This window comes from Oncorhynchus nerka, linkage group LG15, assembly GCF_034236695.1.
Source record: "Oncorhynchus nerka isolate Pitt River linkage group LG15, Oner_Uvic_2.0, whole genome shotgun sequence".
NCBI lineage: Eukaryota > Metazoa > Chordata > Actinopteri > Salmoniformes > Salmonidae > Oncorhynchus > Oncorhynchus nerka.
In genome coordinates, this window is record NC_088410.1 from 60,626,939 (window position 1) to 60,639,672 (window position 12,734).

The window sequence follows — 12,734 nt, forward strand, 5'->3', positions numbered from 1 at the left end:
ACACATTGATGTCAGACATGCACCTACCCCAATGCTCTGTTGCTGATGACTGAGATGAATGCAGGAGCAGGACAAGACACCCTCTTTTTGACTAATGACTGATATAAGGGCATGTACGTGATAGGCCAATCTGGCTTATATGATTACGATGGTCATAGTGCTTCTTCACAGTGTCATGAAGTGTATTTTCTTAGTCTAAGTAAAGTTACACAAGATGGTCACAATTCTTCATGACAGTGTCATAAAAGTTTATTTTCTACAAGTTATTTTAAAAATAATTCATTACAACAACATCAAAGGATTTAAGAAACAAACGTTCAAACGAAAGGAAACCTCTTGGCATGCAAAAAAAGTTATTTGAATAAATGTGTAAATATATATTTACAGCTGCTGTGACATATATATACATATATATTGTGACAAGTTATGTCAGCTGTTATGACATGGTTATGGCCATATCATAACGTGTTATGACATTGGGTGTCAAGTGGTGTTACCCACTTTTCACACAGTCAATGTAGACAAGTAGGTGTAGGTGTCAAAAACACTATGGTGCCATTCAAAATATGTTTCTTACTGTATATAGGCCTAAGTATATGCATTTCTGAGTGTGTGCATTGTTTGTGTTTTCTATTATTCCAGTGAACGTTTATGAAGATAATATGAAAGTGAAAATGTTAGAGATTTGCACCCTTTCAAAAAACACGGATAGAAAATACTCCTTAATTGATCTGGCAGCAATGAACAATATCAGCTGATCAACACTCAGAAGAAACAAGATCTTATCTGTGGCTGACAGCAATACATACAGACATATCAGATCAACATGTTTATTACTAATGCAACTACAATAGGACCTTGCCCAAATATACTTGAATCTGAATGTGTAAAATTAGTACTTATTATTTGATAGACATCATTTTGTCAATGTCAGTCTGCACCTATGGACGGGGAATGGTATTGTATACAATTATTTTCTAGTGCACCTGTCATTGTTACTGTAAATGGATCACTCTTAAAGTGCTTTATGGCACTATTGCAGGATTTGGGCATCATGGCAGGCAGAGTAAGCACATGTGTATTGGTTTGTTATTGGCTGAGATCAGATGAAAGACCTATTGTACACAGGTGTTGAGACATTGTCTCTAATCAAACCACAACAAGGGTGCAGACAGAGCTATTCCTCTCCTTTTCTTGTTTGGATAGAGTAGAGATAATATTGTTGTATCTACCAGATACTTTTATCAAGAGCAGCTCATCAGAGCAGCGAGTGAGTGCATAACATAACAGAGAAAAGAAACCGACGGGTTAGTTCAAAACAAGAGATCAATTGAGAAAGAAGGAAAGTTCCATTGGCTAGGTGCCAAAAGATGTACAATTCAAGTATGTATGTGAACCTTGTGGCATTGTGGATATTTGTGTGCATGACCTAAACAGGTAATTACGTCAAGCTCCCACACAGAATCTGGCATGCAAATTTGGATGGATGGAAAGATACAGTCTAGAACATATAGTGGCCTGGGATGAGAGGCACTTGTCCAAATGTTGCAAATATTCTGTGTGTGTGTGTGTGTTGCAAATAGTCTACATGCTTATAATTCCTTTGACGAATAGAAAAGTCGAAGAGATGGTCACAACGCAGGGCAGGAAAGTATCCAATGCTTCTCCATTGTCTTGCATAGCTTGTCAATAAAAAAAGGGAGTTTCTGGAAAGGCACACAATTGGAGGGAGTCCAGGTCACTGCTGTGTTTGTCACAGGGGTGTTTGTCAGCAACAACAGCATCAGTTGGATGATCTCCAAGTCAATGCCCAGCTAGCACACAATGTTCTGAGAACCATATGTTTCTTAGAGCTTGGTGAGAGCGTGGTTGTCCTATGGTTATTTTGCATGCATCCTTCTCACAACTTTTTGGGAATGGTACAGGATAGTTGCTTGGCTTTTGAACATTCTCAGCACATTTAAGGAACTTCACAAGAAAACATTGTTTTCTTGGAATTTCATTACTTTAACAGAATGTTTCCAAAAAGTTCAAACATGGTTATATTTCATTACAATTTTGGTAACATTCTAAGAATGTTCTCCAACTGGTTTGACATTGAGAATGTTCTCCAATAGTTCAAAGAACATTAAGAAACAAACATTTTTCTGTGGTAATTTTGGTACTTCAGCATAACGTTTCCTACAGGTTCTAGTTAAATTCATGTTCTCAAATTGTTCAGAGAACGTTAAGAACATTTTCCATAAAAAACACAAAAACTTTACTAACATTGAGAGAACGTTCTAAAGAATGTTATTTAAAAACATATACATTCTGTTCTCAGCATTAACAAAACTCTCTATCCTCTATCTTGTTAAGTGTGTTGGCTACGCCCACTAATTGGCCATACCGGAACTTAATTAGTGCTTGTTTCCTTTGAAATGGGGTCTATTTGAATAGATTAAAATGATCAGCTTTGTATGAGTAAAAAACAAACATGGCATGCTAGCTCCATCCTGGTGGCACAGTTGACTAATTCCATGGATAAAAAACAGAAGATCATAGGTTAGACTCTGGCACAATAAAAGAAAATGCATTTCCATGTGTCCTATATGTTATTGGAGTTCAAACTAAGCTATCAGTGTTATTAAAAGTCATATTGAAACACTTTCTCAGGACGTTATATAAATACCTTCAAATAACCTATCATTTACGTTCTCAGAACGTTAATAAAACCTCCCAGGAAAGCTTCTCAGAATCTCTCTGCAACCTAAAAATGTACGTTTCCAGAACAGACCACGTTTTCACTTCCTTTCTTAGAACTTTTCGTTTTACCGGTCAAGATACGAATGGCTTTGTTCCCAGAACCAATGGTAAACCAAAAACGTACATTCCTACAAGTTCCAAGGAACTGAATGTGCTAGCTGGGTGGTATCTCCTAGAGGTAAACAGGAATAAAAGCTCATTTACATGACACAGATACAGGGCATATTTTAAAGTGATAGTTCACTCAAATCAAAGTGTGTCTGACTACGTCAGACTGCAAACCTTTAACAAGCTATAGGCTTTCTTTGGAGTCAACTAACACTTTAAGGTGTGTATGGAAGGGGAATGTGATCAGATAGGTATTTTTTTTGTAATAGCTGGTGTAAAAATGAGGTCCATCCACTCAGCTAGTCCTCACTGTTGTATTGACTCAAGCGCTTCTTAGACTTGAGTTCTTGCAGCCATGAAGGAGACGAGTCCCCCCTGAGGGTCACACAAACATAGATCAAATGGTTTGCGTTGTACTAACAGCTAACTCATTTACCCAGCTAACTATTTCAGTCATCTGTGTTGCTAGTTGTTCTCATTCATCACATTTGGTTGATTCATGTTGAATAACATTTTAAAACTACTAAAATAACTTACAATAATGAAACTGTGGTTTTATGCTAGTAAGATAAGAGCAGCATGTTGGGACTAAACATACCCTACATCTTTGTTCACTACAGGGGGTAGTATCTGTGACGTCCTGGGGAGGAAGGAGGAACATCCGGGAGAGCGGGAGAGCTGAGAGGGGGACAGAGCAAGACTGTCTGTCTGACTGTCTGTATCTGCTCCTTTAACTCCTCCCCCTGTTCGCTTCTTTAACTGGGCCTAGGAGAGGCAGTGGAGGTAAGAACAAGTCATGCTCTAAACGTTTTTGATAGTAAGGAGTTCCCTGCACTAAGAAAAATCCTGCAGTAAACAATCACTTATCACCCAATATGCACTTTTTATGGTTTAGGAACTTTGTCATGCAGCATGTCCAGCAGTGCAGGTTTGATTGCATCTAAGATTATGTCCCAAAGGGCACCCTATTCCCTATATAGTACACTACTTTTGACCGGAACCCTATGGTCCTATGAACCCTAAATAGGAAATAGGGTGCCATTTGGGATGCACACTTAGCCTCAGTAAATCTTTCAGGGTGTAACATAGAGCATCGGTGGATTGAGAGCATCTAAATACTGTACCTTGAGAGCGGACGGGTCCATTCCAGAAAAGAGGGGTATTCTCTGGGGCTGGGAAGGTGGTGAACATACCTCCCTCCCTCTGGGCTGCTCCTCATCAGACTCACAATCTCCCCTTGTTAGAGAGTCCACCTTATCTGAAAAAGGGGTATAACAGATGTTTGGTCTTGTGTGAATTACTTTTAATGAGGGATGGTTGCAATGAGCCTTAACCTCTACCTCCTAGCCACTTGTGTATCTGAAAGAATGAGATTGGTGAAGGAAATTTATGCCGCAAATTCCACCTAGCTTATTAGAGGGCAAGGTGTAGCTATCAACCTTTTGTCTAGAACTAATGTACATGATCTCTACAGATTTAGCAACATTGGGCTCCCGTGTGGCGCAGCAGTCTAAGGCACTGCATCTCAGTGCTAGAGGCATCACTACAGACACCCTGGTTCAAATCCAGGCTGTATCACAACCAGCCATGATTGGGCGGCGCACAATTGGCCCAGTGTCATACAGGTTTGGCCGGTGTGGGCCGTCATTGTAAAAAATAATTTGTTCTTAACTGACGTGCCTAATTAAATAAAGGTTAAATACAAAATAAAAAAATAGGGGTAGGTAGTAGACAAATGGAATTGTCTACTAACCTGAGGAGTCACAGAACCTCCAGTCGTGGACACGGTTTTCCTCAAGCGTTGCTGTGGTAGAGTTCTGATGGACAGCTCGAGGGGGGCGGGTCCTCCGACTCTTCCTCAGCTTTGCCCTTGCACGCTGAGCACTGGTGTCCAATAGAGGAGAAATCTGTGCACACACACAGTGTACACACACGCAGGGACAAGCCAAGTCAAATATCGTAGCCTACAAATGCATATTGAAAGTACCAGATAGGCCTTGGCAAGAGACTTACATCAGGAAAGGCTAATAGCTCCTCTGTTTCTTCTAGTGGAGATGTGCTGTTAGGCTCATCTGCTGTGACAGGGGAGATCTGTTCCACTGTCGTCTGCAGACTTAGGATGTGGGGAATAAAAAAACAGATCCCAACAATTCAAATGTGGGCATACACATGGAAAACCTTTGTCCACTTAATCTGGTACTGCTCCAATGTGGGTTCACACAATCCATGTGTCCCCCTGCAATATGTTTTATTAACCAGCAGATGTCAGAAGAAGTATGCTACCTTCACTTTGTCTTGGTAGAACAAATTAACTACCTTCTGCGTACCGACTTGGTAGGCTACCTACTTATAGAATCGCAATGCTCCTCAGTGGCCGACAGCTTGACTTTGAGCCAATCAGAGTGCACAAATCTCCATGTGGGGGACCCGACAGGAGTGACAACAAAAAGCTAAAAAATATCTTACGCTATCTAGCGAATGACATGCTAACGGTTTATTTAACATTAGCTAGCTAGGGAAAAAAATGTCTATGGGCTGACACTGGCAGTTTGGGATTATGGAGAGTGAATGAAATTGCTTTTTGCCATCTTGCTAGCTAGTTATCTAGCTGTGGCCATCTGGCTAGTATCAACAAGGGCTTTCTACAACAATAGCAACATTAGTGCAGCTAGCTAGTTAGCTAACATTGGATACCTAAAAAGCAAAATACACAGGGACTAGCATTGCCAAACTAAGCTTAAGAATGCAACACTACTGCCACCTTCTGGTTTGGAGTATTTTAACAAGGCTGATGGCTTCAAAGTCTGTGCGGTGTGAACACAAAAGAGACTGACCGCCGACACTGTTCAGAGGTGCTGAGTGCTCTCGGCAAGCAAACATTTGACAATCTTACTGGTGTGTGGGATCTTTAAGACTATTGACATGCACCCATAGTGTAGTTATCAGTAGAATAGGGCTATTGTACGGTGGTTCTCCTGTACCCACCTGTCATCCTCAGACAGTCTAGTGTCACATCCCCCATACTGCTTGTCTAGCTCTCCACCAATCAGAGCCTCTGTGTCATGTCCCTCTCCCGCCCCCACACAGCACTTCAACTGCTCCTGATGAGAGAGAGAAAGAGAGAGTTATCAAAACTTTAGGTAAGTTTCATGAAGAGGGACACTATGCAGGGAGCAAAACAGATACCAATACTCAGCTGACACTTTTAGAGGGCCTATATAATGTTAATGTAAAGGAGCATTCCTCTAAACGTGTGAGGTGACTAGGAGAGGGGGTTGCAAGAGAACACTGTTGAAGAGAGCACGTGAATCCAAGAGAGTTCATCACAACAGAGAAAGAAAGAGGTCAAACAACCAGCCAAGCATTAATATTTTAATGAGCTGGTCACAGAGGGTACACTGTCCTCAAACAACACCACCCTCACACACACACGCACACACAGACACACACACATTAACAGACACACTGACAGTCTCACACACATTCTTTGACCTCACCTCACTCTAGTGTTTGTCAAGGCGCACATGCCAATCTATTGTCGTTTTTATGTTACCCAGCAACAAAACCAACCAGTTGAGACCAGTGGGTGGAGCTATAGGAGGACGGGCTCATTGTAATGGCTGGAATAGAATCAATGGAACGGAGTCAAACATGTGGTTTCCATATGGTTGATCTGTTTGATACCGTTCCATTAATTCCATTCCATTCCCGTCCTCCTATAGCTCCTCCCACCAGCCTCCACTGAAACCAACCCGGTGTAAATACAGTGGGAGAGGAACAGCTTTTGATTTGGTAAACATCTTTCTTCATAACTTCTTTACTGCCTTGATTGCAGATTGATTGGGTGAGTCGGGCACACACACACACACACACACACACAGACAGAGCAGGAGCTATTTTCTCTGTCTGACTTAATTTGCACAATGCGTCTGGCCTGGCTGGCCTTGTCACTGTGGAGATGAATCAACCTCTATCAGGAGATTTGCCTACAGTACAGCAGGCTATGTCCTCATAGAGTAAGCACAGTGGCAGACAGGAGGACTGGGTCTACTTTGGCCTTGTCTCAAATGACACCCTATTCCCTATATAGTGCACTACTTTTGACTTTGTCTTCACAACCCTGTCTGGTATGTACAGTAGCTGAGTGAAATTGCTGGTGTTACACCGGCAGCTGTATAGCAGTCCAGAAGGCAGCTAGCCTAGCAGGTTCACAAATCTCCACCGGTGTACATAGAAAGCTTACAGTGTATAAAGTGGGCAGTAATATGTAACCAAATTAGGAATTTAGGACAACTTCGTACTATATGCTATAGTGACTAGACCTAGCAATGTGGTATGAAAATATATATTTTTTAAAGTCACTTTTTTTTACATCAAGGGCAAGTCATCCACGTGTACAGCGATAATATCATAACTAGTGTATATCGATTGCAGTAAGTCATTCAAAAATAAGGAGCCATTCTCCTTCAAAACAAGGAGTCATTCTATGATAAAAAAATATAATACATTTAGCAGTATTATACAATTCAAAGCGACTTAAAGTAGTATACGAGGATGTTATCGTATGGGTGGCACCACTGGGAATAATGTTCACATCTTGGGGAGAGATGTTATGACACAACCAAACTATTTTCGCGGGGATCCAAACAGCATGAGTATAATAGGTGGGGGTGGGGCGAGGGTTACAAGTCAAGACAGAGCAGGATTCCTGCTAGTGCTCTGCAGTCACACCTCATTTGAACATCTTTACAGTATAGTATTGGGGGGCTTAAAGCCATCCAGACTGAAATACAACCTAATGCTAGCTAGCATGTCCTCGAAAACATGCAGCGATAAATTACACAGGCACAGACACATCTCGCTAAGGGGTGTAGCTTAAAGCTCTGTTGGGGAATAGAGAACTATGTGTAGTCGCCTATACTGGACAAAAATATAAATGCCGCATGTGAAGTGTTTCATGAGCTGAAATAAAAGATCTCAGAAATGTTCCAAAAAAATAAGCACAAAAAGCTTATTTCTCTACATTTGTTTATATCCTTGTTAGTGAGCATTTCAAGATCGTCTGAGACCAGCCACTTGAACTCAGTAAAAAGTTGTTGCGTTTATGTTTTTGTTCAGTATAGTAATTTCACTCCATTTTGCTGTAGCTTGGTGATAATTAAACTAAATTCAAATCTAGGTAGTGTTTTCAGTAGTTAATGACTTTTTTTTTGCCATGTAGCAGTGTAGCTAACTACTGGAAATACACACTACCTTTTTTTCCACAAAGAAAATAAAATATGGGTGAAGTAGGCAAGCATTTCCTTTATTTTTTGGCATCAGACCGGCCTTATTCTCACTTGAAACAGTTTTTGTGTTTAATAGGCTAAATTACACATTCTGTTAACATTTGACTTCAGAGCAAACTGTTCTTGCAATTTGTAGTCTATGACATTTCAGATTTAGATGTGATAATCACAAAGTAGTTTGCATGCAGTGAACTACTTTTTCAAAGTAACTTTAGTTAAGTAAACTATATTTTTCTCAAGGGTAGGTTTAGTGTAGCTTAACTTTTTCCAGTGTGAAGCAATTGGTAGCTTGGTAAATTATATTTTCAGAGAAGCTTCCCTATCACTGGCTAAAAGTGAGGTTAGCATGAGCAGACGCATTATGAGTAAATTCATAGCAGGTAACAAACACACACAGCAGTGTTTCCATGGGCCTTATCGCTATCCCGCAGGCCTTGTGTCCCCACGTTCACACCACTGACAGAGGGAAATGCTAACCGTATGCATACTGATAAACAACACACACACACACACACACACACACCGGCATATGCCATAGGCCTACACAAGCCTCTGAGGGGTCGAGAAGAAGGATTGGAATAAGCAACAATAGGTAGAAAGGTGTTGGAGGGATAGAGGTGGAGAAAGACGTGTAAGTAGTGGCCCTACGGACTATGGAGAGAAAGAAGCTGTTTGGCTAAGTATCACTTTTATGTCCATGTTCATTGGAAAAAGGTTTTGGTTAAAGTGCAGATAATGACATTGTTCAGACAGGTTCTCTTACAGCGCTGGTGTCTGCTGCCCGTCTACGCAGCGTCATCCGCTGGCGACTCCGGACAGAGAACAACCTCAGGGACTGCCGGCTCCGGGAGGCAAAGCTACGCAGAGGTGACACAGCCCTGTCGAACCTCCTGCCCCCTACCCCACCTTCTCCCTCATCCTCCTCTTCCTTCTCCTCCTCTTCTTCTTTTACCACCACCACCTCCTCCTCATCTCCCCAGACTAAGTTCAGTGCCCCCTGTAGGGAACGACGCACGCTGCCCACCCAGCCAGAGACATGGACCTGGGCGGAGGACAGTTTACCACCCAGGTACTGCATGGCTGTTGGCTACCACGTGATGATGCTGACAGGTCCCCGTGCTGACGGGGTCACCATGGAAACCAGTGAAACGAGGTAACCAAGAGTCAATACTTTAAAAAAATGTGGATTAAGGTTTGAGGTCGAGATAACCCTCTCCCCTGACAGTGTTTTACTTCCTGGTGCCAAAGTTCAAAGATGGCGGTGGTAGAAATTGTCCTCCTCCAGGATAGTCAACAGGAGCCAGTACAGGTTGAGTTCATCAAAGTCTGACTTAGGTCCAAAGTGTGCTGCTAGGGCAGGATCCATCTTATCTCCCCATGTCCTCCTGTATAAACCTCACTCCCGCTTCCTGAAACAACTGTTCTTCTTTAGCCCTGGCAATCATTTTAACTGGCCAACCGTGTGCTCAGAATACAACAAAATCCTCCAATGACACCACAGGGCTCGCTACAATGGATCTGAGCACACACAGTGACAACTAGACTGACAAACACTAAGAAACAGCCTGAAAGTGAAAACGTACTAAGTTATAAATCTATGACTCCTGTTGCAGCTGATAGACTATTTTCCTTATTGTATGTATTGTTCTTGCTCAATGCCCAGCCAGCCTTAAAAATAGACTACGTAGAACTACTTTAGCTCTCACTTATGTTCTTTGTCTATTAAGTCTCTTTCTCTCTCTTGCTCTGGCACATTCCCTCGTTCACACACACACCAAACCTGTCCGTCTCTCCTGCAGTTAAAACCCCCTGAACTCCCAGGTTCTTTTTGACCCTTCCTCAAACTTATTTTCGGAAAATGGGATCAAATGGGAAAATCAGATGGGAATCTTGACCGCTTCGGGTATCCATCCATGCACAGCCAGGTGAGGTGAGCTTCATTCTCTGCTTTGATCTCCACAGAGCTGAGGGAATGTTCCCAACGTTCCCAGAGAACAACAAACAAAGCTGGGCTCTGTGTTAAGAAGTAAGGTGGAAAATCCCACAGGAAGGTGAGGCTGGGCCAAGGTGCTGCTCTGCTCTCGCCTCCCTCTCGCCCTCTCTCTGTGCTGTAGGTAAGGGCAGGTGCCGGAGTGAAAAGCCTACCTTTTTCAGGCTAGGGGAGGGAGAGAGAGAGAGAGAGAGAGAGAGAGAGAGAAAGTACTGAGAGAGAGACCAGAGAGAGACACAGGAAGAGACAGGAAGAGAGAAAGAGAGTTATGTGGAGAGAGTATGTGAGGTAGAAGGAGGGAGAGAGAGACAACAGAGAGAGAGAGAAACAGGGAGAGAGAAAGAGTTATATGGAGAGAGTATGTGAGGTAGAAGGAGGGAGAGAGAGGAAAGGAGAACAGTGTTTGTGTGAGAAAGAGAAAGGGGGAAGAGGAAAAGGAGAGAAGGGGGAACTTTTCTGTCAGTCCATGAGCCCTCCTTCTCTTGCTGTGTACGTCTTTGTGTGTGTGTTTGTGAAAGAGAGAGAGAGAGAGAGAGAGAGAGAGAAGGCGACACTCTCTCAGCAAGGGGTGGGGTGACAAGGGACGGAGGGAGAGAGACAGAGAGCAAGAGCTAACTTGAAGTACCATGTATGGTATTTATGAATTGCTGTCTTGAGAGAAGTGAGGTTGTTGAACAGTGTTGATAGATGGGAGGGCGGGGGGAGGATTCTACTCTATTATTAAGTTATGCTAGCATGCCTTCCACTACTACATACTGCCCATCTATCTGTCAGTCAGTCCGACAGTCAATCCATCAATCAGTCAGTGAATCAGTCAGTCTGAACAGGCCTCTCATGGTTGGCTGCTCATCCTGGGGCTTGGATAGCAAATACTCAAGACCCTTTGACACTATGCTCTCTCAGCCCACATTAAAAAATACTACAGTACTTACTATAGAATTCTATAGTGAACTGTATTATACTGTAGAATACTATACTACACACTGTAGCATCCCTCGATCATGTGTAGTACTATAGCGTGTTGTAGTATACTATAGAATACTACAGTTAATACTACAGTATTATCCGCAAAAAAAACAGTATTTTCCGCAAAAACACTATAGTCTACAGTGACACTACACTTTTTTAACTATAGTAAATACTACAGTATTTAATTTGCATATACCCTGCTCATTCCCCTCCCCCATATCACAATTTGTGCCACCCATAAGTGAGAAACCTACATGCCAAGTATAGACCATATATTGTATCCATGGAAAGTAATATCTGCAAAAACACTACAGTAAATACTACAGTCTAGTACAGTCCACAAAACACTGCAGTAAATACTACAGTATACCACAATCTGCAAAAACACTACGTTATTTATTATAGTGAATATACTACAGTTCCATTACTACAGTATCTATAATATAGTTAACTGTAAACAGTACAGTAAAGTCCGCAGAACTCTACAGTGAATACTATAGTACTGTATGCATGATATAGTATTTTTTTCATGTGGGAGACTAGTAACAGACTTCCTCTAGCCCTAGCTTACTCTACTCTACTTTAGCTCTAGTTTATCTCTAGCTCTAGCTTACTCTACTTTAGCCCTAGATCCAGTCTAGCTCTAGCTTACTCTGCTTTAGCTCTAGGTCTAGCTCTAGCTTACTGTGCTCTACTTTAGCTCTAGCTCTAGCTTACTCTGCTCTACTTTAGCTCTAGCTGACTCTACTTTAGTTCTAGCTTACTATTCTCTAGCTCTAGCTTACTCTGCTCTACTTTAGCTCTAGCTGACTCTACTCTAGCTCTAGCTGACTCTACTCTAGCTCTAGCTGACTCTAGCTTTAGCTGACTCTACTCTAGCTCTAGCTGACTCTACTCTAGCTCTAGCTTACTGTACTCTACTTTAGCTCTAGCTGACTCTACTCTAGCTCTAGCTGACTCTAGCTCTACTTTAGCTCTAGCTGACTCTACTCTAGCTCTAGCTGACTCTACTCTAGCTCTAGCTGACTCTACTCTAGCTGACTCTAGCTCTAGCTGACTCTACTCCATCTCTAGCTGATTCTACTTTAGCTCTAGCTTACTGTACTCTACTTTAGCTCTAGCTGACTCTACTCTAGCTGACTTCTACTCTAGCTCTAGCTGACGACTCTACTCTAGCTCTAGCTGACGACTCTACTCTAGCTCTAGCTGATTCTACTTTAGCTCTAGCTTACTGTACTCTACTTTAGCTCTAGCTGACTCTACTCTAGCTGACTTCTACTCTAGCTCTAGCTGACGACTCTACTCTAGCTCTAGCTGACGACTCTACTCTAGCTCTAGCTGACTCTACTCTAGCTGACTCTACTCTAGCTGACTCTACTCTAGCTGACTCTACTCTAGCTGACTCTACTCTAGCTGACTCTACTCTAGCTGACTCTACTCTAGCTGACGACTCTACTCTAGCTCTAGCTGACGACTCTACTCTAGCTCTAGCTGACGACTCTACTCTAGCTGACTCTACTCTAGCTCTAGCTGACTCTACTCTAGCTCTAGCTGACTCTACTCTAGCTCTAGCTGACTCTACTCTAGCTGACTCTACTCTAGCTGACTCTACTCTAGCTGACTCTACTCTAGCT

At 42.3% G+C, this 12,734-nt stretch overlaps 1 protein-coding gene across 1 annotated transcript in view; it reads right to left on the reverse strand.

Moving 5' to 3' along the window:
- Nucleotides 1-218: 218 nt before the first annotated feature.
- Nucleotides 219-12,734, reverse strand: part of LOC115143014 (apical junction molecule-like) — a 33,373-nt gene continuing 20,857 nt past the window's right edge. Inside the window, exons 3-8 of the mRNA XM_029682968.2 lie at nt 5,839-5,954; nt 4,867-4,966; nt 4,607-4,760; nt 3,978-4,111; nt 3,452-3,618; nt 219-3,228 (exon numbers count right to left, since the gene is read on the reverse strand). Of these exons, the coding sequence (XP_029538828.2) occupies nt 3,153-3,228; nt 3,452-3,618; nt 3,978-4,111; nt 4,607-4,760; nt 4,867-4,966; nt 5,839-5,954 (747 nt within the window). The 3' untranslated portion in view covers nt 219-3,152. The remainder of the gene's footprint in view (nt 3,229-3,451; nt 3,619-3,977; nt 4,112-4,606; nt 4,761-4,866; nt 4,967-5,838; nt 5,955-12,734) is intronic.